The sequence below is a fragment of the Photinus pyralis genome, unplaced genomic scaffold (assembly GCF_008802855.1).
Source record: "Photinus pyralis isolate 1611_PpyrPB1 unplaced genomic scaffold, Ppyr1.3 Ppyr1.4_LG9, whole genome shotgun sequence".
In the NCBI taxonomy this organism is placed as follows: Eukaryota; Metazoa; Arthropoda; class Insecta; order Coleoptera; family Lampyridae; genus Photinus; species Photinus pyralis.
In genome coordinates this window covers 13,850,289-13,877,550 of record NW_022170878.1, presented here as the reverse complement: position 1 = coordinate 13,877,550, position 27,262 = coordinate 13,850,289, and the positions used below count along the sequence as shown (strand labels likewise).

Below are 27,262 nucleotides of genomic sequence, written 5' to 3'. Positions count from 1 at the left end.
GATATCGAGACATGCACTTTTTCCAAATAAACCGAGGGTCCAACGTGTTTCGTTTGGGAGCCACCCATAAATTTCGTAGAAATCAGAATTTTTTTCGCACCCCCAAATAGTGTGCGCCCTTTTGTGATAGAAATTTCAATTTTTTTTTCAAAATCGCATGGGGCATACCCGAAAACCTATTCAAAGACGTGCCACCCATCCTTGTAACAGTTGCTGAGAAAAAATTAAAGAAGAAATCCAATATTTTACCACTTCTTTGGGGGTGGCTCCCAAACGAAACACGTTGGAGCATCGGTTTATTTGAAAAAAGTGCCTGTCTCGATATCCTCTTATCACCCAATTAATATATAATTATATGTAACACCCTATATATAAATTTATATATGACTCGAGGATTGAAACATAACGGTGGCTAAAAAGACGCCCCCGGGCCTCGATCACAAAACACCGACATGACTATTTCTTTACAGTGAGGTTAAGCTAATCCTTAGTAACACAACAGTATCGCGATTATCAATCGTTTTGAAATAGTGAAGTTATTTAATTGATTCTGAAATGGATTTGTTAGCTCATCATCTTAATGAAATAAAAATACCTGCACAAGGGGATAAAATATATAAAGACGAATGTATGTTCTCCTTTGATAACCCTGTAAGTGCGTTTCATAAAATCGAAAACAATTTTTTTCATCTTTTATGTAGGAATCGGAAACGGGATTATATGTCAGTCTTACAAGTTTCTTGGGATTTGGCCGATGTCATGTTGAAAGATACTTCCGTAAAACAGGACATAGTGTGTTCTTACACATTCGTAGAGAACGGCGAGAGGTTATTCCCAATCCTAAACAGTTGACGTCTATTTAACTTGCCAGTTTTAGGTGCAATCGCCTACATTAGGTGATGGTCCCGAGAAAAAAATTACACGATTAGCAATTGGAGTTGAAGGTGGTTTTGATCCCAATAGTCAAAAAAAGCTGTTTGAATTTGAAGATATTTATAATTTAGTGATTTTGCCCGATTTTGCGACAATTTCGTGGCCCAATTCCGATTTACCAGATATCGTTCGGAAATCTGTACAAGCGATTCTAGATATAGATTCCGCTACGAAATTAGCAGAATTAGAAAGCTTGAGTAATACGTGGGACGGTGAAACAAGAAGTGTTAGTAAATTTGCCGCAAACTTAACTCAATTAGACAATGGTATTAAAATTCCGCCATCTGGCTGGAAATGCGAGAAATGTGATAAAATTGAAAATCTTTGGTTAAATCTCACCGACGGTTCAATATTATGTGGACGTCGCTTTTACGATGGTACCGGAGGAAATAACCACGCAATTGAACATTACACAATCACAAATTATCCTTTAGCGGTTAAATTAGGGACAATAACTAAAGAAGGAAAGGCAGATGTCTTTAGCTATGCCGAGGATGATATGGTAGAGGATCCGCTATTAATTAAACATCTTGCACACTGGGGTAGGTTTCCCTTCTTACTTAAATTGAAAAAGGTTGTCAAAACCACTTTCTTTTGTGCCACAGACATCTGTGATGTGTTCCTTTATTATCATTGGCAAAGAGTTTTTTGAAGATATACCTACAGTCTGCTTTAAATATTAAAGTTGACTGCACTATTGTTAACTTCTTAGTTGTCATGGAAAACACATTCTTGCTGTTACACGTTGGTAATAATCAAGAACATTTTGAAAATTATTGTATAGGACAAATGATTGAACAAACAAACATCATTTATCGTTTGTATGGACAACTAGATTCATATTTTGATGGTTCACTACTTAGATTAGGAAAGAGTATGGATACCGCATATGCCGTACAGCCCATGTATGAATCGTGTTACCTTTTTAAACAAGTCCGCCATTTTATATGTGGCACATATGTCATTAAAGTAACATCGTTTTTTATAAGTTTTTGCGCTTAAATTGAGAGGAAATACACAAACAACAACTTAAAATCATGGTGAAATGTGCATATTGTGGATGCAAAAGCCAGAGTGAGAAGGAGGAACCGGGAATTTCATTTCAAACGTAAATATTGAAAATGTGCCTAATGCCGTTACCACGTATTTTCCTATTTTTCCTCATAAAGCTTTTTCTTTGAATATTCTTCTTTTAATATGTTAAAATTCATAGCTTAATGAGCGACTTGACTTAATTTCTTACAACAGAACCAATCCCATGCATTCAAAATTTGATAACAAACGTCTTCAAGGATGGAATTATTCAATAAACTCCATAGGCGTAGTCATTATCACTCCGCGTTTTTCAAAGAGAAAATTGGTACGGAAACGGCTTTACGTGAAAAATCAAACAGAAAGCAATGAAGATTCTTATTTTATCACAATCTTTAGCTGGAGGGAGTGGAGGGACAGTTAGTTTTGAAGGCATTTCCGAAAAAAGATGAGAGGAAGTTTCGTTTATACCCGTGTCTGATTAATAAATAGCGCAACGCACGAATTTCATTCGTATGTTCAACTTCAACGTGATTTATTAGCTATAATAGGTGCTTCTGCCACTATTCGCATTTACGGATGCTACGACACTGGCCAATGTCAATATGTGGCAGCTGGTAACACTACCGCTAGTGAATTATGCGTCCATATTCTTTCCTTGTCTAAGGTTCACTATGACTGTTATTAGCAGTAACAACAAAATTTGGAAGTAGGCCTACCTTGATTGAGGCCCACATCCTTAAACTGGTATCTTTCCTTGAACCATGATTAATGGCCGTTTGAACCAACAAATTTAAGTGTAGCTTAGCTTAAGCGTAGCTTAAAATCAATGGCAACGATTATTGCGACAATTTTTGCTTAAATTTTTCGGTGCAAGCGGACATAAATCAAATAGGAGTAAATGCGTATTTTGCACGCTCACCAGGGCATGGCAAGCTTAAGATATTAAATGTAAAATCTGTATATATCGAACAGTGTTTAAGTAAAAAATGTTGATGTGTAGGTATTAACATCGCAAATATGGAAAAGACGGAAAAATCAATGATTGAAATGGAGTTGGAACTTAATCAAAAGTCCAATGAATGGATGGCATTACAGGAAAGTGCCGGTCAGCTTAAACCAATGTACGGACCTGGCTATACTGGAATGGTCAATTTGGGCAATTCGTGTTACTTGAATAGTATAATGCAGATGATTTTTAATATACCAGACTTCGTAAAGAAGTACGTGGACTGCGCTTCTACAATCTTTGATAATGCAAACATGATGAATGCTGCAGATGATTTGGCTGTGCAAATGTGAGCTTGTTTTATTCTCGTTGAAATTTTCACATTCTATCTTTAGGGCAAAGTTGGGTGTAGGATTAGTATCTGGCACATACTCAATACCACCCCCGAAAGGCTCACCTCCCGATGCCGATTCGCCCGGTATTTCTCCGATAATGTTTAAAACTTTAGTGGGTCGTGGTCATGCGGATTTTTCGACCAAAAAGCAGCAGGATGCGCAAGAATTCTTTTTATATTTGCTTACATTATTGGAACGTGTTAACAAAAACGATTTCAACCCAGGAAATTGTTTTAAGTTTCAAATTGAAGATCGTGTGCAATGCGCAGCTACCAAAAAAGTGAAATATACATGCAGGGATGAATGTGTCCTCTCTCTGAACATACCTCTGGAAGCTGCCGTGAACAAAGACGAAGTTGCGGCTTACGAATTACGCAAATCGGAGCTAGAGACGAATGGTAAAAAAATTGATCCGAATGCCTTGGTGAGACCACGTATAAAGTTCTTTTCGTGTCTGGAAGTTTTCACTCAAACCGAAAACATAGATCAGTTTTACAGCACAGCGTTAAAGGCCAAAACTACTGCGAGAAAGTAACATACTTTCCGTAGTATTAAAATTTTATTCGAATCGTTTTTTAGGTCTACGCGCTTTGCATCATTTCCCGATTATATTGTGATTCAGTTAAAGAAATTTACTTTAAGAGAAGATTGGGTACCGATCAAACTGGATGTCGCTGTAGAGATGCCAGATTTGCTTGATCTCAATTCATTCAGAGGGCACGGACAACAGCCAGGAGAAGAGTTACTGCCGGAACTTGTTACATCAGTACCCGCCCCAGATTTTGATGAGGCAGTTTTATCACAGCTTCAGGAAATGGGTTGGTAGTATTCTTATTCTAACAGATCTTGTTGCACATACGAAGTTTTTTAGGATTCCCCATGGAAGCGTGTAAACGAGCAATTTTTTTTACACGTAATACCGGTTTAGAAACTGCATCTTCCTGGATAATGGAACACATTACGGATGCCGATTTTTCGGATCCATTTATTCCACCAGGTACAGAAAGTTCGGCGTTTGTTCCTGATCCACAAGCACTTCCCTTAATAACGTCAATGGGATTTACCCAGGAACAGGCAACAAAAGCACTAAAAGCAACTGATAATAATGTCGAACGAGCGGTCGATTGGATTTTCTCCCATCCCGACGAATTAGAAAGTACTACCGCACCTGCCGCGCCACCATTTAAAGATGGCAATGGACGTAAGTAGTGTGTTGGTACGTAGTGCTGAATAACCGTTTCGTAATTTCAGAATACAAACTAGTCGCTTTTGTCTCTCATATGGGACCGTCGAGCATGGTTGGGCATTATGTCGTGCACATTTTAAAAGATGAACATTGGGTCATATTTAATGATAACAAAGTGGCACTCTCAGAAAATCCACCAAAGGAGTTAGGTTATTTGTATTTGTATCAAAGGCTGTAATTGAATCTTAGTACGTCACATTTGCCTCATTTATAATTTTGTACATTTGTGTGTGGAAAACTAACGTATAACTGTAAATGAATAAAATTTTTCATACTTGTATTTTTTTCTCAAAGATGTACGAAGACTACTAATAATAAACACTCATTTTGTATACACAGTTGTACCTGCTTTACCACGATCGCAATAATAATTTCCAACATTAACGGCTGGTATTATAAAGCCTACTTAACTACATTGTCAGGCTAACTAACGAAATTATACGTTCCCAGTTCCCAACATTCTGGGTTGCTGTGAAACAAAGGATACAATACAAATTTGAACATGAAAAAGAGGGAATGAATTAATTATATAATTTTTCTTAAAATGTAAATGGAATTTTTATAGTAGTTATTGCTATTAATTTAAACAATTTTGATGGTAATCCAAAAGTGTGGGAAAATTCTTTAAAAAAAGTGGTAATTGTTCCGCGAGCACCAACAAGTAGTCCAATTATATCGATTTTTTTTAATCCATAAGATGCTCTGAAGAAGGTTGTTGTTGGACCATAAATCTTTTGTTTTTCTAAATTTACATTAATTGCTTGGTGTTCTTCAAGTTCGAATCTAATAGTGGCATATTGCAACATTAACTGCTTGACTTTATAATTCAAGTATAGGTATGTTGTTTTGATAAGACAGATAAGCTTTCAATTGGCGTTTTGTGCTCACCCATATTGTTACTCGCACCTAAGGACTCCGGAACTTGCACTTGCATACAAAATTTAATAAAAAACCAATTATGCTCCGTCCTCCAAGCAGAAAAACACTAATCAAGTTAAATATTTTATAATTCATCATAAAAAAAGACCCATTTATATCTAATCTAACAAATAAATCGTGAATATTTGGCCCTTTAACACTGACAACCTGTAAAAGATCATATATGAATAAATAACATCGAATATACGTTAGGTATATCGAAGTAATTGTATTTGTATTGCTATTTGGTTATAGGTTGTCTGGACAATTATTCATAATAAAGTCCAGAATATATAATAATCCAAGTCACCTAAAAGAAAGAACAGTTAGACTTGCTTAGACAGTTATTCATAGAGCATTATTTACTAGAAATCCAGCAAATGACGTCATAAATCCTTCTTTCGTTAGCTCCCAAGCACCACCGTATTCGTCTTCATCAACGCTTTGAAAATTACTGAAGTATACATACACAACTCCAGCATTTACGAGTGCAAAACTAAAAAATACCCTTAGCGTTTGTTTAAAACTGTTTCGACTTACAATAATAAACCTACAAAGCCTTTTAAAGGAATTAGGGCCCATATTACTCCCAATATAATACCTAATGCTTGTCTGGCCCAATAAATGACATCTAGAAATTCGTCCTGTAAGAATTTGATTAATGGAGTGAGAACATGTTCTCTTAAGGCTCAGTTTGTGTTTAACCTTATCCAGCCATTCAGAATTGGAAGTGATAGCCTTTGTCCATACCGATAAATTACCTGTATTTTTTAAAACGCCATTACGTTCAACAATTTTCGTTTTTGTAGCCATGGCTCTAAAGAATAGAAGACCAGATGCTGAAACTACTGAAGATTAAAGGTTAAACATTCAAACTGCCACTTTACTTACAGCATGGCGAATTGACAACTGTCAATTTCACATTCAGATAAAACCTTAAAGGTCCCATACACGGTACGATCGATCTGTCCGATCCGTCGTTTCATACCGATCGAAACGACGAATCGATAGTGTATGGCTCATTGCGATCCACGATTCTACAGGGCATGTATGACTTTTTAAATTAAATAAATTAAAAAAATTGTCTCAGATCGACCCGGAAAAATTTTCTTATAGAATGTGGCCTGTAGAATCCATAATTTCAAACAGTTTCAGGATTGGGCAACTAGTTCAAAAGTTACAGCCCTTTGAATTTTTTTCTAGTCTATACTCTATAACTTTTGATTGAGAAGTCTGATCGAAAAAGTACAACCTGATTTGGATTCTACGCACCCAAATTAATAAGAAAAAGTGTTTTCCCGAGAATTTTTGGTGTAGTCGATTTTTGGTAAAAAAGGAAGGTATTACACTGCATTTTTTTGAACGTCGAAAAAAAATTGTCTCAGATCGATCCGGAAAATAAATTTTCTTATAGAATGTGGCCTGTAGAATCCATAATTTCAAACAGTTCCAGGATTGGGCTACTACTTCAAAAGTTACAGCCCTTTGAATTTTCTTCTAGTCTATAACTTTTGATTGAGAAGTCTGAATAAATGGCAGTTCAAAATGTACGGAGTCTTGCAAGATTTGTAGAGCAATTGTAGTTTAAAGGCCCGGTTTTTGAATAGATAGATTAAATACAATATAAAGTCACTAGATATATCTATATTTAGTGACTTTAATAAAATAAGTACTAGTGCGCCATCTCTATGGCAATCGATACACTTTCTATCAATTATAGTTTTAGAAGTCTAGTTGAGATGTCGCCACGTACGCATCTTCTTTTAAAATTTTATTTGAATTTAAGCGATTAATAGCAACGTTGCACGTATTATTCCTTAAATGCAGTGCCGTTTTTAAGTTTTTCGGGGCCCTGGGCCATTCCTTCGTGGAGGCCCTCCTTACCCTCAATAAAAACGGCAGATTGGGGAGATTCAAGCAAATCCCTAATTTGAATATGGGCACTCGATATTTGTGTAGCCTGGTTTGTAGGCAACACATCATGCTCAATGAACAGAAAACATTTATTTTTGCAATTTGTAACTTCTTTTATGCATACGAGTTTATTTAAAGCCCTTGGAAGAACAATTTCAATAACAGGTATATTAAACTGAACCGTTTTACAACAACTTTCACACGAAGATCGCACAAACAACACATTTTTTCGTGATTGCAAACTGCGTAACACTTCTGCCTTATTTCGCTGCCAATTTCACTACCGTTTCTATAACCGTAGTTCTATCAAATAAACTCTAGGCTCAATTCTTTAAAGAATAGCTTCGCACCATCGCCAGCTGCTGCAATCATGTAATCGTTCCGATTTTAACCTTGAGAAGTTTGAATTGCATTAGAATGGGCACTTTGAATTTTTTTTCGAAATTGGTTTCTAATCTATAACTTTTGATTGAGTCGTAGTTAGGTTAGGTCAGATTAGTTTGGGCGTTTTAAATTTTTACAAATTATCTTGCAAGTCAGTGGGACAGATTCGCCCACTCAAGAATGTAAACAAAAAATTACTTTTTCATCACCATACTCTTCACCTTTGTTTATTTAAATAATTAAACAATGATAGTACTTAGACTGCCATAATTCAATTTTAACGGTCATGTTTTCATTACATCCACAGAAATAAAATCAATGATTATGCAAAAAAATATCTCTATAGAGACATAAGCCATTGATTTAATTACATTGTCAAACATGGAACTGCAATACGTGTATCAAAAAAAGAGGGCCGAATTTGGTCGCCAATGCATATTTTCTGATAAAGGTCCAGATCTGATAGACAACTATGCAGCCAATAAAGAATTGGGGCAGAATTATATTTTACAGTACACATCTGTAGCTTATGTGGTAAACACTCAGCACTAATATTTTAGAGATCCGGTTTCGCAAGGATCACAGTGTGGCCCTATACTTGCTGAACACGAACTCAACACAACACGAGCAAACTTTGTGAATTGTGGTATAAACCATATCGAAGGTGGATGGCCTAAAGATGTAAATAAAGACGACGAAGAACAAACGAAACGGTACCGAAGGAAAATTGAAAAAGATGACGCATACAATCCGATTATCATGCAATTGTGCAAAGTAAGAATGATACAAACATAAGACAGACAAACAAGAGCTCACCCACCGTGACCTAAAAGTGATTATTATAATTTTAGAGTATGGAAAACTGCGTATTACAAAATAATTCCATTAACATTTATCAACAATATTTTTCCGACATTGAAGCAACTCCATTAGTGGAAAAAAGTTCGGCACGTACTGTGAACGTATACCAAGACCAGTGTCATACAAAACGACCGATTAATCGTATTTCTTGGTCTCCCGATGGTGGTACCAAACTAGCCGTGACCCACTGTGATTTAACATTTCAAAAACCGACAAACATAGATGGATGCCACTCCTATCTTTGGGAAGTTGGTAGGTTGTAGTTTTCCATCTTCTTTTTATTTTACTCAATTGCAGAGAACCCAAATCGGCCTCTACTCATTTTTACACCCAGGGCCACGCCGATGGTATGTCTGGAATACCATACGAAAGATGTCAATACACTTGTGAGCGGACATCTAAGTGGTAGAATTGCGGTGTGGGACGCCCGAAAGGGATGCGAACCTGTTCAAAGGAGCGTAACGGACATTAGTCACCGAGAGCCGGTAAACTGTGTTTTATGGATAAATGCAAAGTCTGGGTTGGAGTTCTTTAGTACATCCACAGATGGGCAAGTAAAATGGTAACTAAATGGTTGATTATTTTTGGCAATTAAGGAACGGAAACATTCACAACAGTAGGTTATACGCCTTGCAGGTGGGATGCCAGAAAATTATCAGAACCCTTGGAAACATTGGAATTAATGTCTCCTAGCGAAACAACACAACGGCCCATGAGTGCGTGTTCTTTAGAATATGAGCCGACTATTCCGACCAGATTTATGGTGGGTACGGAGAAAGGGGTAATCATTTCGTGTAATCGAAAAGGAAAATCGCCAAGTGAAAAGATGGCAACTCGGTATATGGCGCATTTGGGTCCGGTTTTAGCCATACAGCGTAATGCGGCATATGTAAAAAATTTTCTTACCATTGGAGATTGGACGGCGCGAATATGGTCGGAGGATTGCAAAGAAAGTTCAATTATATGGACATGTTACCATAGAGATCAGCTTATTGACGGAGGTTGGAGCCCTACCAGGTAGAAATGCGTGTATTACATTCTACATCCTGTATGGTCTCATTCTAGAGTATCCGTATTTTTTACGGCACGAAGCGATGGTACTCTCGATGTATGGGATATACTTCAACAACAGAAGCAGGCTTGCCTTGGCATTAAAGTAAGCGATGAGTCGCTTAGTTGCTTACGTGTTCATGATCAGGGGCGATTAGTTGCCGTTGGCAATGTGAAAGGTACCACAAATTTAGTCCAATTAAGTGAAAATCTTTCAACCAGTAGTAAAGTAGACAGAACATTACTAACGGCGGTAAGTGCACGAAACATATAATTGCAAAATGACGAGTGTGCCAAATTTAAGATGTTTGAAAGGGAAAATAAACGTGAAAAAATTTTAGAAGCGCGTAATAGAGAAATAAGATTAAAAATGAAAACTAAAAGCACTCAAGTTATTGGGGTGGAGAGTGTCTGCCATTTGGATAATTTGCAACCTTTTGCGGTCAATATTGCAAAAGACCCCGGTGTCAGAACAACTGAAGATGAATTCTTTAACACAATTGCTAAAGGTGAAGATAAGGGTATGATATTAATACATTATGTTAGTTTATTTCTCTCCACATTGTCGATTTTTTAGAATCAATCAAGGAATAGGAACATTTATAGAAACTAAACATTATTTATAATACAATGGAATTGTAAAAAGTTCACCTGACTTAAATAAACATTAAACGTAAAATCGTCTCTCTAATTTTTACGTCATCATACCCACACGCGATTTATACCCACCAAATTGGGTGGAATAGTATTGTATCATTGGCGTTTACACAGGAAATTGTAAAATCCATACCATTGAAGTACTCTGTGGCATTTTAATGAAAAATATTATTTTTAAACTTTATATTTGAACTCTGTTCAAATAATATTTCTACATACTAATACCCTAATGGATGCATTCATATCTTAAATTAAAAAAAAAATACATCAGATATGTGTAGTGGGGAAAATAAGGTACACTACTTTACAAAAAGGAACTCAATTCGTGGAACTAAAAGCATTAAATAACCAGCGTCTTTCAATATTCGCACCGATACCCATTAACTCTTGCTTGAATACAGTAGGGAAACGAGTCATCAACACCTCAATATCCGAAGGCTTTAGATTTGATTCCAACTTACTGACATAAGACCATATGTAATCTAACCCTGCGCCGAAAGGATGCACATTCAAAAACGTGGAAATGATACCGACTAGTCTAGCATCACGTTCATTCAACGGCGGCACAGACACGACAACGATATCACTAGCCGCATCACAAACACTCGCTTCCGATTGCTCCGGCTCGCTGTCGTCTAAATTGACGATGTCCCTTTCCGAGCTTGTCTTTGTTTTTGCTTCGGACAGTTGCTGAATCTTCGTTTGGAGATCTTTCGCTTTGCACTCCTCTTCGGATTGCTTACGTTTAGCATCAATCAACTGCTGCTGCATTCCCTGCAACGTATGTTGTAGCATTTTAAATTGTTTATCTTTTTCTTCGAGTTCTCTCTTTAAGTCCACTTTAATTACTTCGACCTTAAAATAAACAGAAATCATTATTCAAAACGGTACAATTTGAGTGAAGAACACCCCTAGTCATCCTCCTGACAAAGGGTTTTAAAATGAAATTTAATTTTAAATAAAGTCAACTAGTCAATCTTAAAGAAAAGGAGAGCTAGGCTCATAAGTTATTAATATCCCCAATCTCCAATATAACACACCTCATTTTTGTACGCTTCCATTTGACAGCGCAAATTATCATTTTCCTCTCGTAGTGAATTTCTTTCCTCATAATGTGTATCAACACGGGGGCGTTTACGAGAGCTTTCTTCTCCATCTGATACCTCCATTTCATCATCGGCCCTTTCAAATTGTGGTTCATCGTCCAACTGTATATTCTTGAGTTCCTATAAATCGTTTGAACATTAGCAAGAAATTTATACACGTATACTAGCGAAAAATGTGACCAAAACATGTTATTATCACTACCACAAAAAGTTATTGTCAATAAAATGTTCGGTGCATAATATAGGAATAAAGGTAGATTTTGATGAAAATTGAACAAATTCTCTCTTTCATACAAAAGACTACAATGTGTGATATGTTTTTACAAACTGGGCCTTCACTAATACATGAATTAAAGCTGCAGCTTCCCACATTTTGTCATATAAGCAAAAAATAATGCGTTGTATTAAAGCCCATGATTGATTAGAATGTTAAATGATTCAGCACGAAAAGAAAAATCAAGACAGTTTGTCAAGCCACCCAGGACATACTTACAAATATCTGTTGATCCGATCGACTAATGTTTATAGTCAAAAAAGGTAAAATCTAAACATGCATATGAAATATGATGTGAATCAAAATTAGTTTATTTCAACCTTTCTATGCAAAGATTTTATTTTACGAAATGTTATCCTACCTCCTACCAACAAGGGAGTCGAACGCTTTAGTTCTTCCAAACTGACAATATTGCAAAACTTTTTGCTTTTAAAATCCCTATGTATTACAAAAGATTTTAAAATGTATTGATATACATAGGACAAAACGTACCCATATGATGGAAAATAGATTTCTACTGATTGGAAAATTAACTTTCTAATTCAATGCCAACCTGTCTCCGGGACAGAATGAGATTTGCACCTGGTAAACCAACAATTACGTCCATGTTGTACCCAATTCTGTACCTACCTTGGTTACTGCTGATGCACTATCATAAACCCTGTGCTGAAATAAAACCATCCTCTTAAAGGCGAGATGTTAATTCAAGGTAAGAATAAAATACACCACAAACCACAATTAAAGGTGTGCCCTTTCTTTGGTCAAGAAATTCTTTGCATTAAAATCTATCAGCTTTTTGAAATCCTAGGACCCAGATGGTAAAATAAATGCATTTCGTAATACACTGTGGGAATAAGGGAGTGTAGATTGTTGACCACTCGTATCTTTACAAACAATGCATCTTCTAATTTGTCAGAAATCTACTAAAGTGAAGTGATGTATATCACGAGTCTCTAACTTGGAATAAATGAAGTAAATCAAAGTACATTTTTTTTTTGGAAATATGCTCGGACACATTGGTTAGGGTTTTATCCAGTGCCCCAAATTTGAGATATGACGTCATCGATTGTGATGCTGGATACACCAGGATGGCGGTGCACCTGCACATAATTCTAGACCCATCCTTCAATGAGATTTCCAGAACAAGGGGTTCATTAAGAATCGTGTTTATCAGTGAAGATTAGCAACAGAATAAAAACTGAGGGGTTAGTTCTGGAAGTATTTGCTACCATCGCTCTACAAATGCCGACTAGGGTATATTCGAACATATAGTCTCCAAAATTTAGTTGTTTTATTCAAATTCGTTTCTTGTTGTATTTTAATTTTTACATGTTCTGTTAATTCAATTTAAACCGAAATGAAACCATAAAGTGGTATACATCATTAAATTCAGAATAAAAAGGGCTATAAGAAATGATATCGGAGTATCAGGGCCACATTTCAAGAATGAAGTTGATCCGAAAAGACAAGACGTCAGATTAAAAAATTAACAACGCCATCCTAAAGAGCATTAAAAACTGCTGTGGAGAAAAGTCATTGGATTTGGGTTCCCCCAAGAGGATTCCAAGGAGGCAGTAGGGGCGCTCATGAGTAAGTGGGGGCCGTTGATTATGTACTGTGTGACCTATTTTGGTTGAGACATAAGTGTATCTGACCTTTTACTGTTTTTAAATAGTAGGCCATGGATTATACCAATCAATAAAAATGGCTGATATAATACATAAGTATGTATACAAAACAAATTGTAAATTAGCATATACATGATGAAAGCGCATTTATGGTAATACAGATCAGTATTTTATTAGTAAAATTATACGAGTAATCTAACTCAAAATATCTACACTACAGCAGAAAGATTTTAATAAAAATTTGAAGTGTCTAGCTATGTAATTGCCGAGATCTCAGCCAGCCAGCCATTACGAATATAATAGCGTATTTTTTTTTCAAAAAAGCTCTAAAAAATATAGGTTGTGACACATCAATGTAAACAGGAAAACGAATGCAAATAATTGAAGTTAAGATATATACATATAGTCCTTATAAAATACCTTTTTTTTGTGTTTATTTCTGGAGATGAGCGTGTTTTAAAATGCCATAGCTGATTAAATAAATGTGACCATTTTGTATTACTGGTACTCAACGTTCACCCCACTATACCAAATTAATGCCGATTCAAATCTTTCACACAAAATCTACCACCATTCCATAACAATAAATGAGATACTGACTCAACGTTGAATTTTTAGAAATGGCCTGTCCGCCGTAACACTTACCTTCTCTATAACCACTGCTCTTATCATACACATACAAAAATAGATTTTATAAATAAAAGTAAATGGTTACCAACATTATCAAAAAATGTAGACATTCATTAGAATTACTTTACTAATCATTTCAGGAGCTAGAATCCTCCACTGATAATACAATTAATTCTGACAACATACTACTACACATGCAGAATTTCGGACTTTACAAAAGATTTTTTTATTCAACCTAAGCATTCATTTCGTAAGGTCCGAAATGTACGTACCATTGATTGTTTTTTCCATAATTCGATGTTTTTTCGCTGGGCTTTCGTGAAATGGTCCCAAACCTTCTTGTGACAGGCAGCGAGGAACACACGCTCGATCTGACTGACTGATAGGCACACGCAAATATACGATTAAATGACAGAACTATTTTAAGAGATTTTTACAAACTACTAATTCACTTAGAGGTTACGAGATGTTGTGCCAAAAAAGAAGTGCTTTTAAATTCTGTGACATCGGGTTGTTTCCTGATCGTGTACTCACCTGTATAAATTGGTTGGAGCTATACTAACTACGGTTCATTGTAATTTATCATCGACCCACGGCAGAATTTAAATCTTTCAATGTGCTGGAAAACCAAGTATAAAAAGACGACTTTTACAAGCCCTCTTGACGCAGATGACCCAGTAGAAAACCCATTCAGGAACTTTACAGTTTGTGACTTTGTGATTTATGATCTCTTTTTATTATTATTTCACAAAGATTGGAAATGGCACACCCCACTGGACCTATCGCCCAAATCTTGCGAATCAATTTAAGAATTGTATTCAATTTAGGAGCTTTTCATGATTAAATTCCAGACCAGAAAAAGTATCTAAAAAAAACTCTGTGATAGTTCAAGTGAGACCGCAGTATCAAGACCCATCCAGTCAAAATTGCTGTTAATTGCAAGTCCTTTGTGCGTGTGGAGCAAACATTTATGCAAACTGTGGAAACCCTATTGGATTAAGAATGGAAAAGACGCCAAAGAGCAGAACAATTAACTCACACTTAAAGGGAGATAAGCCGAGAGAGACAAGGCGATTTTACTACTTCCAGATAAACGAGAATGCGCACTTCACAATATTTCAATATGAAAATCCCAAAGTAAAAAATTTGCTGTGGTTAGCGCAGATACCACCCGCACACCTAAAGTCACTAGATATAGAAAGTACCGCAATTATCCGCCATTTTTGGGCAAATTTGCTGCCAACTTAAAAAAATTGACAATTAAAATCTGAATAGCTGTAATTTTTTATAACCAAAGTCATAGTACTGTTATGTTTTATAATAGTTATTTATGTATTAAGGGCATAATAGTGATGTTTATATTCTCAAGGGCGACGAGTTAAAAAGCTCGAGGGCCTATGGCCCGAGAGCTTTTTAGTCGCCCGAGAGTATAAACATCAGTTTATGCCCGTGGTACATACACAATTTTATGTTTTACAAATAGTTTTCTTCGTCAAAATTCGTTTACAAAATAATTCATTATGTTTGATCGAGTATGCGTGGTTCGAATTTGTTAATGTGATTGAAACCATCCAAACGTCAAACGTAATTTTAAATAATTCAATTCATCATGAATGAGAAAGAAGTTCCAGAAACTATACGAAATAAGGCCAATCTTGTGATTTAGTAGCTATTGACAATTAATAATTGACGTTTCTAATTTTCAATGACCTGCAAATATTTGTTTGTTTTGTCATTAAGTATTAATGAGTTACTATGGTGATACTTAATGCCCTAGGGCATAAAGTGGTACTTTATTATATAGGGCATAAAGTTAGGGCATAAAGTGGTACTTTATGCCCGCGTATCACAGATATAAAGTGTGCTATTATAGGTTAGTAAGACATAAAAATATATACAGATATCTCCAAACAGGTGGAACAATCCCTAACATTAAAGTTACTAGAATCTGGTAACTTCCGTCATTTTTGGGCAAAAATCACACGAGCCCCAATGGATTGCGGTACTTTCTATATTTAGTGACTTTATGCACACCTGCGCATGCGCGATTACGTCTGAGAATATGTGTACCAATCAGACAGACTGACATCATCGAGAATTGGTTTCATTTGGATTCCTGGTGCTTCAAAACGTGTATTTCCGTAAAAAAATTTTACCCCCTTGCTAAAGTGCGGGTGGTAAAAGATTGGTAAGTGTCCAGCTTTTAAACACAATATTTACATGTAGGATACATCGGCTTGTCTGGTCTATTAACTATCTACCTACAGAACATCGATGAAGTTAATCATAATGGCAGGTTTAAAAGCACTCCAATACGGCACACGTATACACTGATGGTAATGTAATATACAGACTTAACATTCTCGCAAATTCAAAACTGAAGCTTTGCTCTAAATTTACATCTCACTAGTGAAACAAGTTTTGTGTTTGGAAAAAAATAGGCAAAAACATGTAGAGCAGTAATTTGAAATTAGATAAAGTTGTTTATTTATCCGAATTCTGATATTATTAGTTTGATCTTACAATAAAAATTAGTTTTTTGCACGCAAAAGACTAAAGTGGTAATTTTAAAGCCAGATCTAGCTTGATAATTGATGCCTGTCACCCAGAACAGCATTCCTAAGATTAAAATACACACTTCAGTCTCTTGGTTATATATCAAAGCCATCAAATGATGTAGGATAGGTAGTGGGTCTGTACATTACATTATATTGGCTTAAAAGTAAAAATACAAGGAGCTTTTACAATTATTTCTAATTGTAACCAAGGAAGCGAATAAAAAAATGCCGCCAGCATTTTATAATGTACACTTCTTACAAATTGTGCAAGGTTTCCCTATACAATTATGTAGTTCGAGCAAATGGTACAATAAGCAATTTAAAATATCCTGCCACGTTCCATATGGCGCCTGTAAAACATAATTTAATACCTTTCTATACCACTAGTGCATTTTCTATTACTGCGCGCGATTTGTTTTTGTATGCTTCGATAATGCACAAGTTTGTTTTGACCGAGCGACTTACTGACCCACAAAATAAAACAGGAAAAGGCGAGGTACTTACATTGCAGGAGAATGCCTTGCATCCGACCCTTCATTATTTCCTTCGCCTTTTGCAACTCGTCTTCGTACTGCGTTTTTTCAGTCAAAAGTCGTCTTACATGCGAGTTGGTCGATTGAATCATTGAATAGAAAGTGTTTGAATTACGTTTGCTGCAATCCCCTCTTTCCAACCATGTGAGCAATATCTGGTGAAATTTAAACGTGAGAATTCTAGATAGCTATTAAAACTCCACGTACTTGTACCGCCTTTGTGAAAGTTTCATCAAGTTTAAGCTTTTCAGCTACAGAAGCCGCTTCATGATCGGTATAGTGCACAACTGGGGGAGGTGACGGAGGTCTCAAACGTTCCTCCTCCATGCGTTCTCTATGTCGTTGTTCCCTTTGCAACTGTCTTTGACGACATTCCCACTCGTATTGATCGTCTCGAGCCTATATATACAATATTCTTTACATGTGGGTGTACATATACATTATATATTATATATATACAGTGTGTAAAGCGATAGAGTATACAAGAGGGATTTTTTTTTTTAAATATTGATTTATGAAAAAAATTTATTCTTCATGATATTTTTTGCTTGCTTTGAAAGAACCAATAACGTTTCGATTGTTTGTGGTTTGATAGCAATATGCTATTTTGATTATAATGTAGAATGATAACTTTCAATAAAAAAAAAATTAATTTTATTATTTTTCCAGATTTCTATAAATAAATTTTAGATTATCGAAACGTTATTGGTACTTTCAAAGCAAGCAAAAAATATATTACCTGTGCATAATCCACATGCAGCCGTCCTGTATTAGGCGCATCCGTATTAGAACCAATCCGAATTCTGTATCCTGACAAAAAAATTGCTGCATCAACCGACTCTTCAAATAAAAATCGTATATGACAAAAATTCTTTTTACTTAAACGTAACGTCGTTATTTCGCCGCACCGCTCGAACACCTCTCTTATGATATCTTCGGTAATATTTTCGGGTAGGCCCCCGACAAAAATTGTGCGACAGCCCGGTGGTCGCTCTCTAGTTGTAGGCGGAGGCGCATTCGGATTGGGAGGAAACAGTGTACAAGATTTACAATGTATAATTTCCTTAACGGGACTCATGATCATGTTAGGATCCGACGTCAAAATATTAGGATCGGGTGTAATCATTGGAGGAATCATACCGTAATTATTCATCGACATCATATTAGGATCAACAATCATATTCATTCCCACCATTGGGTACCCCATGTTCATCATTCCACTCCACATATTTGGTCCGAGCGTCGGTCCATTTTGTAAAGTCACAACATCTTGGGAGTTGGACAAGTTTGAATCGGAGTCGTCTTTTCCCTTGTCCGCATCACGATGTTCTCTCTCACGTCGCGATCGTCTTTCGCGTTTGTCGGATGGGCTTCCACTGGAATCATCTTTATCGTCCGATCTAGAAGCGGATTTGTTCTTATTTAAATTAAATTCTAGCGGATTGTCATTTATTCCAATTAACGTAAAGTCATTTGGGTCCGAAGAACTTAAAAATGAAGCGGAACTTCCAGACAAAATTGATGTGGGATCTATAAAAAATATTCAACAAAGATTCAAGTAGTATAGTCTCTTACTTATCCCTTGATTATTAAATTGAAACGCCATTTGAAAACTTCTGTGAAATCGCTTACTACATGCCTAATGTTTTTGTGCAGTCTAGACTTTAACTGTAATAAAAACCTGGATTAATCAAAGGATAAAAACCGCAAATCCATAAATAAATCATCTGCCTGTCACATCGCAAACAAGAGACACTTCCAAAAAACAGTGTGCTGTGCATCACGTTACGCACACTTTCCTACATCTTTTTTAATATACATATACGTTCGAATATTTACATTTTTACAAGGCCTTCCTTTGGAAAAGACCTAGAACATCAGCTCTGTGATAGCGGTAAGAAGTTCTAGAAAGCCAATGAAGGATTTGGAAAGCCCTTAAAATTTGATTTGGAGGAAAGCTAAAATATCGCATTTAACATTTGTTCATAATAAACTTTCTGATAGTACAGAGAGTACAATATTTGAGTTGTCATGTAACGATTTTAAAAAATCAGTCAATTTGCCATAGAACAAATAGCTGACGAGCTTCTATCCCAGCTGATACCTAAAACTCTGAATAAGGCTTTACTGTCATGGTTTTACCTAGCATATTTGCAATACAGAACAGACATTAAAAGACCTCTTTTAATTCAAAACATTTCGATATCAAATTACAAAAGAAAAAATAAAATTAATGAAGTTGCTTCTTTCTCTTCTCGTGCGATTTGTTTTTATTCTTACTGTCACCTTTTCGCTTGGACGGCACATTCAACGGAGGTAAGCTAAACCCTTCAATGTAGGGATGGACCAACTTCAAGACAAACTTCTCGTGTTGTACATTACTCGAATCTAATGATAAGCGGACTGTGACCGGATCAAATGCGTGAAGTGTAATGTCTCCACATTTTTGTGTTTGCTCTTCAACATCGTATTGAAAATATGCGGAAGATTGTCCTTTTTCGGCTAAATAAAGAGTACACTCTAGACCATACCGGGGTATTAAAATCTGAACTGCGTTTTTCCTTATGCATAATATATAACCTTCTTCATCTTGCACCTTATTTCGAAAAAATAACTGCAAACAATTAGAATTACAATTAGTTTTGGCTAATCTTGATAAAGAAATACTAATAAGTAAATTATTGTTTGTCGTACAAAGATGTTGAAAGCATTTGGGAATGAACCAAGTGTGACATTTTAACTCTGAAACAACAAATCTGCTATGTTATAACGGGTGTTTCAATAAGAGCACAAGATTTTAATTGAGCGCCATGTTTGACAGTCATATCAGATGATTATGACGTGACAGATCGAAAGTTGACAGATGGTAGTAACATTTTTTTTAAGGGTGCCACATGTCATACTGCCCGTGAAACATTATATGTTATAGTGTTTTTTCACATAGACCTGTGTGGAATTTCAAATTCTCTAGCTAAATTAAGAACAATCATGAGTATGTTAAAGCTTCATTTTTACAATTAGAACACGGCAAATTCTTTTTCTAGTGTAATCTTCATTAACAATACAAACAACAGCATGAAACTGTATAATGCTGTTGTGAATTGGGCAATTGACGAAATTTGCTTATCGGAATATTTAGCAACAAATAAATCCTGTGATACATTTGCAATATTTCCATTTTTCTTAATTTTCTATACATTATAGTAAGAATATAATTATTAATAAATAATCAGATTAACGTTTATTAAAAAACATCTGAAAAGGATGAAAGTAAGATTAGTTGCATATCTTAAGGGGTATTCGACTCATACATGGGAGATTTATATGTTCAGAATTAAAATTTATGCACTGTATATCTGGGTGCATCGAATGTGAAACAGACGTGTTTAAAGGAAATTTACAACATAAGTACAACTTTCAATTCGTAGCGGACAACGTTTGTCCTTTCACAGTGTCAGCACTTTATATTACACTGTGGGGCAAATAATGCATGGAAAGGCCTTTATTCGCTGAACAGTGTTTTTGCAAGCTTGATCGTTTGGTTTCCAACATATTCCACATTGAAGCTGCAAACCCGTTTTTGGTTATTGATAGAAAAATTATATGAGCATTAAATCAGATTATCACAAATTAAAAACATAGATTGCTGTCGATTGCAACCCTTCAGTGCGAATACTACATAATGAAATCTAAAAACATTAAAAGCCTTTCCAAAAGTATGTTTTTTTAGTAGCTACATATTTCCTTTGAACCTAAAATTGACATCTTTGCGAGTTTTTCAAATTAACTACCCAGAAATACAATGCTAGAACATTCCTATGAATTTCTAGTAGGTCATCATGAATGTGGGGCACTATACTTACATGAGTGTTAAATGCAACTGACGCTCTCCCCGCATATTGCGCCATTCGATTTCGATAGTTGAGATTATTACACAATAGTTTGCTTTTCTGCTTATCTAATAAATCGGGATAGGTCGCATCCGAACCGACCGTAACAGCGAGGAGCCTATGAACTATAATATCGGCATATCGTCGGATAGGCGATGTAAAATGGGTGTACAAAGGGACAGCCAGGCCATAATGAAAAAAGTTACTTTTTTCATATATGCCGCTGGGGAAGTAGACGGCTTGCATCATGCAACGAGTGGCCAGTATCCTCAGCATTGTATTAATATAAGGATTGTTTGCGTTAACGGCTTCATCTAGTGACTCTGCCAAATGCTTTCCTGTATCCACTTTGATATCGAATCCCTACACGTTCGATGAATAAAAAAGTCAAACAATTGCTGTATACGAACCAAGTTTTTTCCAACTTTAATCAATGGATCAAAATTGCTGACCGGAGGCTCAGGATGTCGTCGCAACATTGCACAATCTGGAAAAGCCTCCAGTATAATTTCCGCGACACTTATGTTGGCAAGCAGCATAAATTCCTCCACCATTGAATTTGTTTCAAACAACTTTTTCACCTCGACATCTAAGGGTTCCATAGTTTCAGAGTCCATATGAATTTTAACTTCGGGAGATGCCAACACCAGTGCTCTGCAACGTAAATATTTCTATACCTCAACGTGAAAAGTACAAACACGAACCCATTCTCTAAGCGTTTTCTTTTCAATATTTTCGCAAGCATATTTAAGTTCCTCAGTGAAATGGCGATTGAATCGTTTTTAGTTTTGTCGTCAATTGTGATCTGAGCTTCTTCGTAAGTCATTGCCTTGCGAGATCGAATAATACTTTTGTGACACCGCACGTTGAGAATTTTAGCATTCTTGTCTATCTCCCAAATGCAGGAGAATGCAAACCGTTCCTCGCCTCCTCTCAACGAACACAGATTTGAACTAAGTAACTCGGGAACCTAAATGAATGAGATGCAGTCGAGCATTCACAATTTCAACCGATACCATATCAATCCTTTTATTCACCAAGTAAACTGTCGTCGCACGATTTGCGGCTTCTACATCGAGGGCAGTACCGGGTCGAATAAAATGAGAAACATCCGCAATATGAACGCCTACCTCGAACGTATCTTTGGTTAAAGGTCGACAGTGTAAAGCATCGTCAATATCGGTACAGCCCGGTGGATCCACAGAACAAATGTCAATGTCTCGTAAGTCAACTCGGGCTTCGACGTCCTTCAAATATACAATAAGTTAACTTATCGACGGCAGTCTGCAATTAATTACCGCATCTGTAATAATCCAAGGTAGCTTCGGTAAACACTTCAGCACTTGCTCCGAAAATTGATTGTGAGGTACCTCATGTTCTAAAAGAACTACCTCGTTTTCGGTCGCCTGATCGCCAATTGCTCCAAGAGCACGTACAAAGTGTCCCTAAAATGTTGATCTGACTGTATATTTATGCAGAGTCAAATTTTCGCTAATGTCTGAGTATAAGATCCCACATAAGGTCAACCTTCGCTCATCTGTTTACCGAGTTAAACACATAGCAATCTTAATATAATTATTAATAATTAATATGTAAACAAACACATTGCAAATCCAAAATTATAAAAAGTTTGCTACCAATCTATGTCTGCGAGTCAAGGAGGAAATGCACATTTTTTAATGGTAACCACTATTTTTTATTACACATACACAGGGGCGGACTGGGTACTTACGGGCCAGATGGAATTGCATAGGGTACGGGCCATTAAAGTATTAGTGTAGTACTGAAGGTGGCGGGGGGGTTAGCTCTGAGGTGCACCACAAAAACATTTTAAAGTACTCCTTTCTCGAAAATAAATTACCATACAGTTTTTTTTTAAATTGCAGCTGATAATTAAAAGTAACAAAATATACAATCCACACGAGGTGCATCGCCTATCATTGTATTTCAAAAATGATAAATTCATTGTAAAACACTTCAATTAAAACCGAATTTTTTAACAACCTAACATCAACCCCAATTAGAGAAACATGTTAATAATTTATTAATAGTGCAAGAAACTAAATACAGCACATACTTATAAATTTCCACCGGGCCATTATGATTTACAGGCCAGGTGGCAATCGCCACCCGCCCCCCCGGGCCGGTCCGCCCGTGCACATACACCTTTAGAAATATAGAAACAAAGAATTTATTATACAAAATTAGTAGTTACAATTTGAAAAATCGCAGCAGCCCTGAAAATTGTTTCAAGACGGTCACAAAAAATTCCTTTGACTTTAAGGATTCGATTATAAAAGAGCGACCTTGCACGGTTTAAGAGATAGTTTTTGAATGAACCCTTTCATCTCCAAATTTTTAGCGAAAAATTCACATACAGGGTGCTGCCTAGCGCGACGCAGCATAGGGATTTCAATGTTAATTTCTTTCTAGTCAATCACTAGCTCCCCTAATTATTTTAGAGCAAAAGTCTAAATACGTTTTTTTTAGAGAAAAAAATACCGCATCTGTTCATACTATTACTCATAATTTTCCGTTTTTCAAAACCGTAGAAATCGACAAAATAGAAAAAGTTCATTTTACAATAAATCAGATATGCCTTGGAATTACCTAAAAAAAACAGCGATCACGTTTCATTATTTGCCTTTGACGTTTATTAAATTTAAATTTATACTTGTTTACAAATTAGTTAAGTAACTGCAAGTGCAATAACCTTCAAAATGTCTGTCAAAACCTTCAGGAAAACGACGATACATTCAACGGTTTGGCTGCAGTAGCGGAAAATCCGAATATAAGTTTAAGAACAATTCTTTCTCAAATCAGTTTTTTCTATTTCGGTGTCACAATGATGATTTTGTACAACTGTTTTCGGCCGAAAACAGTTGTACAAAGACAGTGATTATAGTAGGTTTTTTTTGGTAACTCATCTCTTAAGTTGGCAGTTACTAGTTAGTACAAGTAGGTACTTCGTTGTGTACTTCCATGTTTGAACTTCAAAATGTCAGTCTTACTACGCTGCCAACCTAAAACTTAAAGGCATAAAAAGTGTTCCCAACATAAAACATGTTAGTTCTAATGTTCCCTATAGTTTCTGATAATGGTTTTTTAAATTAAATTAAAGCACCGAAATAGAAAAAATAGTATGAAAAACGCGTGTTACAATGCTTTATTGTAATACTCCTATCTTGCGGACACTCGTGGCTACGCTTCGCGTCGCCACTCGTGCCACAAGATAGTCGTATTACAATAGGTCGCATTGTAACACTTGTCTTTCAATATACTATTTTTTTCTTCGATTATGTAGGTACTGTGTAAAAAAACAGTGATAAACAAATAGTATCTGATGCAGATGCAGCATACATTCTTTAAAAAAACATTACCCTAAGATGCCTTTTCGATGTCAAACAACGATAACTTAATAGATGCGATGCGTTAGTAGTTTGTTAAAAGATTCCAAAGCATCACTTATTTATAAAAATGTAATTTTTTATTTTGTCGATTTCTACGGTTTTGAAAAATGGAAAATTATAACTAAAAGTATGAACAGATGCAGTATTTTTTTCTCTAAAAAAACGTATTTAGATTTTTGCTCGAAAATAATTAGGGGAGCTAGTAATTGACTACAAAGAAATTAACATTGAAATCCCTATGCTGCGTTGTGCTAGGCACCACCCCGTATATGTCCAGAGCCATGACATGAAGTAGACAAATTTTAAATGCGTTGAATTCAGAGTAAAATGGCGCATTAAAAAAAAGAAAATAGTATGTTTCTATTTACAGATGTGGCAGCACTTATCAGTCACTTAGGTGGAACAACTATAATTCAATATGCAAAGATACTACTATGCTTACTTCTGGGTAACGAGAATGTCGAGGCCACAAATCAATTGTCACAACAATCTTTTGAGTTCTCAAAAATACACCTTGTCTCGTTTGAATGCGAATTTTGGGCACCCTTTTCTCTGCCGGTACAAACAATTGATAAAGACCGGAAGCGTCGCCATCCTGCTGTAAAATTCCGCAATACTGCCGCCACTTTCTACGAATCACACCAACAACTCGGCCCGTTGGCTTGCGGTCTTCCGCCTCTTTTTTACCTTTACCGACGTTCAGCTCTGCCTCTTTCCGCAAAACCTCGTCAACACCGGACTCGACGAGCCCCTCATCCTCGAACACTAAATCGCTTGGCGCCGTCCATTCTTTAACGTTAAACAGTTCGACGGCAACGACATCGCCTTGCACTGCACGATTTTGACCCACTCTGCCCTGTACGATAATCTGCATCGGCTACAATGATTTTGAATTAACACACCAACAAAGCATCATCGAATACTTACAGTTCCATCAGACTCTTCGACAACTACATACCCTTCAAGGAAATTATCGCGTGAAGCGTGGTACACCCCTTGATACAGTTTATTCTCCTTAATTCCTTTGTGGATCTCAAGAGTAGTTAAATGTGGTGGAAAAATATCGTCACTTTTACTAATAGAGTGACCATCATGATGCGCTAATTTATCCTGAAGACTCCCGCAATTCTCCAAATGAGCAACATAATTCTCTACAGAACAACAATAAATATTCTCTTCTGCGGCAAGTTGCCTATTAGCAACGTCGTCAGTTAATAAAACAAATTTGGCGTCCGGCACATGTTGCATATACCATGTGCACGCTCTACGAATGCAACGATCATTGTAATCGTTAATCACTTCCAATTTGTCCTGAGCTATGTAACACTCTCTAAAATAAATCCTCCGAGCCAAACGAAAATATTCACGCTAACTTACATATGAAAATTGTTCGGAAATAAATAAAAATTTCTGTCCGTATTCTCCATAATGTTATTTAAACGCTTATAAATGGGTAAATTACGATGTTTCACCTCTTCGAGTACAGTGTTTAAAATAATTACATTGCACATAGCATCCTCCTCGAGGAGATCCATCTACAAAACCGGCAATAAGAAAGACTGCATTCATTTCTTGCAACTCACTTGATGCAAAATTACGTTCGTATCTAATACTAGATAGTGATTAAAGTTGTACAGCGAACATTTATTTTCATGAGTTGCAGGTGAGATGTTGGAGTTCGGTGGGCAATCATGGCAATTGCTGATTCCGCAGTGAATATCATCTCGTAAATAATGCTCACGAATGTTCTAAAAAATATCTACTTACAATTTACACTTTTAAATCAGTATACGATACCTTCAGGAAGTTACCAGCTCTATTTTTTCTTATAAATATTTTTGTAGTTAACATTATACTTTTACAAATTTAAAACGTGTGGTAATGTTTTATTTTGAAGGTTAGAATTCCAGTGATCTGTGGTAACAACGGCTTTTAACACAGGATGTTTCAAAATAACTGGCATTATTCTTATGATCTATGCGTAATACCATTTGGAATGGTACTTTATTCATTAATGCATAAAATTGACACAGAACAGCAAAACTTTTGATCGAACATACTTTGCTGTCTGTGCCAACAATCTTTGAGATGCCTGCACATTAAAATGGTAAAGAAAAAAGACTTGTTTTAATGCATAAATTCCTCATCGCTGCGTTATCTTTTTTTTGCCAATTTTGTTTTGTTGTTGCGGCCAGGGGCGCTACGCGCTCATCGGTTGGCCCGTTTTGATCAATGAGAATGCAGCCGGATATGCATGCGCCACATTGTGATCACTCCAAAAATTTAATTGGAATAAATTACATACTTACTTAACAAGAATAAACTTTGAAAATGGTAGTTCACCAAGTAAACATAGAAATAGACTGGGAAAGTAAGTTTTCTTCTTGCTAGGAGATACGAAAGGGTTTCCTCATCATCTGACGAATAATTCTCGTAGGTACATATTTTATTTTTTGGTCTTGATTTTTATGTAAGGGGGGTTTCAGCCAAGGGATGCTCTACCAACCTAACCCACTATACATTTAGAAATTACCGAATCTGGATTCGAACCAGGACCCTTAGTGCCACAGTAGAACTTCCACGCCACTACATACACGTTTCCAAATTTTGTGACCCTAGTCCTTCGGACCAACAACTCACAAATAAATACGTTTGGTTTAATATGTATATGTCTATAATCAATATCGTATAGGTAGTCTTGGTATTATCTGGTGTATCCGATAGAAGATTAACAACCTATAATTAGTTTTTTAATATAAGCGTGCCATAATAATCAATTTAATTTAAACTGAATTTTTTCCTTTAACCAAAAAGTAAAGGTTTATAAGTAATATCTACGTATACAAAACCCGCAGATTCGAAAAATTGTAGTAAACAAATCTGATCCTGCTTTC

The 27,262-nt window shown here is 36.1% G+C and overlaps 5 protein-coding genes across 8 annotated transcripts; 2 read left to right on the top strand and 3 right to left on the bottom strand.

The window, feature by feature from the left end:
• The first annotated feature begins 450 nt into the window (after positions 1-450).
• On the top strand, positions 451-4,835 carry LOC116180209 (ubiquitin carboxyl-terminal hydrolase 5). The gene is made up of 8 exons (XM_031500092.1): positions 451-651; positions 702-827; positions 878-1,475; positions 2,969-3,263; positions 3,310-3,840; positions 3,889-4,127; positions 4,181-4,510; positions 4,561-4,835. Exons 1-8 carry the CDS (start codon positions 556-558, stop codon positions 4,731-4,733), a joined length of 2,388 nt encoding a protein of 795 aa, XP_031355952.1. The 5' UTR covers positions 451-555; the 3' UTR covers positions 4,734-4,835.
• A 709-nt stretch (positions 4,836-5,544) lies between these two features.
• Positions 5,545-6,504, bottom strand: LOC116180208 (uncharacterized protein RAB5IF homolog). The gene is made up of 5 exons (XM_031500090.1): positions 6,365-6,504; positions 6,179-6,318; positions 6,014-6,117; positions 5,840-5,969; positions 5,545-5,783 (listed from the first exon to the last, which is right to left on the bottom strand). Exons 1-5 carry the CDS (start codon positions 6,420-6,422, stop codon positions 5,742-5,744), a joined length of 474 nt encoding a protein of 157 aa, XP_031355950.1. The 5' UTR covers positions 6,423-6,504; the 3' UTR covers positions 5,545-5,741.
• Positions 6,505-7,886: 1,382 nt separating this feature from the next.
• On the top strand, positions 7,887-10,360 carry LOC116180202 (dynein intermediate chain 3, ciliary-like). 3 transcript variants are annotated; one of them, XM_031500075.1, is made up of 8 exons: positions 7,887-8,283; positions 8,332-8,545; positions 8,623-8,884; positions 8,930-9,194; positions 9,269-9,649; positions 9,698-9,935; positions 9,987-10,203; positions 10,260-10,360. In XM_031500075.1, the coding sequence occupies exons 1-8, from the start codon at positions 8,153-8,155 to the stop codon at positions 10,274-10,276; spliced, it is 1,725 nt and encodes a 574-aa protein (XP_031355935.1). In that variant the 5' UTR covers positions 7,887-8,152; the 3' UTR covers positions 10,277-10,360. The 3 variants fall into 3 exon arrangements, with proteins under 3 accessions (XP_031355935.1, XP_031355934.1, XP_031355936.1); XM_031500074.1 differs by having other exon boundaries at positions 9,987-10,324; XM_031500076.1 differs by lacking the exon at positions 10,260-10,360 and having other exon boundaries at positions 10,024-10,174.
• A 147-nt stretch (positions 10,361-10,507) lies between these two features.
• Positions 10,508-18,827, bottom strand: LOC116180200 (ecto-NOX disulfide-thiol exchanger 2). Of its 2 annotated transcripts, XM_031500073.1 has the most exons (8): positions 18,644-18,827; positions 18,209-18,598; positions 17,808-17,878; positions 17,276-17,467; positions 17,040-17,223; positions 14,250-14,356; positions 11,380-11,565; positions 10,508-11,194 (listed from the first exon to the last, which is right to left on the bottom strand). In XM_031500073.1, the coding sequence occupies exons 1-8, from the start codon at positions 18,672-18,674 to the stop codon at positions 10,658-10,660; spliced, it is 1,698 nt and encodes a 565-aa protein (XP_031355933.1). In that variant the 5' UTR covers positions 18,675-18,827; the 3' UTR covers positions 10,508-10,657. The 2 variants fall into 2 exon arrangements, with proteins under 2 accessions (XP_031355933.1, XP_031355932.1); XM_031500072.1 differs by having other exon boundaries at positions 17,808-18,598.
• A 407-nt stretch (positions 18,828-19,234) lies between these two features.
• LOC116180199 (exosome complex exonuclease RRP44) lies at positions 19,235-26,297 on the bottom strand. Its single transcript, XM_031500071.1, has 11 exons — positions 26,166-26,297; positions 25,952-26,116; positions 25,746-25,903; positions 25,296-25,698; positions 24,811-25,245; positions 22,257-22,403; positions 21,975-22,205; positions 21,663-21,928; positions 21,369-21,612; positions 20,932-21,321; positions 19,235-19,682 (listed from the first exon to the last, which is right to left on the bottom strand). The coding sequence occupies exons 1-11, from the start codon at positions 26,217-26,219 to the stop codon at positions 19,299-19,301; spliced, it is 2,877 nt and encodes a 958-aa protein (XP_031355931.1). The 5' UTR covers positions 26,220-26,297; the 3' UTR covers positions 19,235-19,298.
• Between the last annotated feature and the right edge of the window lie 965 nt (positions 26,298-27,262).

Excerpts from the sequence above, each read along its gene's own strand:
- LOC116180209 (XM_031500092.1), top strand. The coding sequence starts at position 556 with ATGGATTTGTTAGCTCATCATCTTAATGAAATAAAAATACCTGCACAA. Across the intron at positions 1,476-2,968 it reads TAAACATCTTGCACACTGGG|GTATTAACATCGCAAATATG; the intron begins GTAGGTTTCCCT and ends GTTGATGTGTAG. Across the intron at positions 4,128-4,180 it reads ATCACAGCTTCAGGAAATGG|GATTCCCCATGGAAGCGTGT; the intron begins GTTGGTAGTATT and ends GAAGTTTTTTAG.
- LOC116180208 (XM_031500090.1), bottom strand. The coding sequence starts at position 6,422 with ATGGGACCTTTAAGGTTTTATCTGAATGTGAAATTGACAGTTGTCAAT. Across the intron at positions 6,319-6,364 it reads AGTTGTCAATTCGCCATGCT|TTTCAGCATCTGGTCTTCTA; the intron begins GTAAGTAAAGTG and ends AATCTTCAGTAG. Across the intron at positions 5,970-6,013 it reads GGCTTTGTAGGTTTATTATT|TTTTGCACTCGTAAATGCTG; the intron begins GTAAGTCGAAAC and ends GGTATTTTTTAG.
- LOC116180202 (XM_031500074.1), top strand. The coding sequence starts at position 8,153 with ATGGAACTGCAATACGTGTATCAAAAAAAGAGGGCCGAATTTGGTCGC. Across the intron at positions 8,284-8,331 it reads GGGCAGAATTATATTTTACA|AGATCCGGTTTCGCAAGGAT; the intron begins GTACACATCTGT and ends CTAATATTTTAG. Across the intron at positions 8,885-8,929 it reads CTCCTATCTTTGGGAAGTTG|AGAACCCAAATCGGCCTCTA; the intron begins GTAGGTTGTAGT and ends ACTCAATTGCAG.
- LOC116180200 (XM_031500072.1), bottom strand. The coding sequence starts at position 18,674 with ATGGCGTTTCAATTTAATAATCAAGGGATAA. Across the intron at positions 14,357-17,039 it reads GCAAGGCATTCTCCTGCAAT|TCAGTCAGATCGAGCGTGTG; the intron begins GTAAGTACCTCG and ends TGTGCCTATCAG. Across the intron at positions 11,566-14,249 it reads TATGGAAAAAACAATCAATG|GAACTCAAGAATATACAGTT; the intron begins GTACGTACATTT and ends AACGATTTATAG.
- LOC116180199 (XM_031500071.1), bottom strand. The coding sequence starts at position 26,219 with ATGTTAACTACAAAAATATTTATAAGAAAAAATAGAGCTGGTAACTTC. Across the intron at positions 25,904-25,951 it reads CGAACGTAATTTTGCATCAA|ATGGATCTCCTCGAGGAGGA; the intron begins GTGAGTTGCAAG and ends CCGGTTTTGTAG. Across the intron at positions 25,699-25,745 it reads TTTCCGAACAATTTTCATAT|AGAGTGTTACATAGCTCAGG; the intron begins GTAAGTTAGCGT and ends GATTTATTTTAG.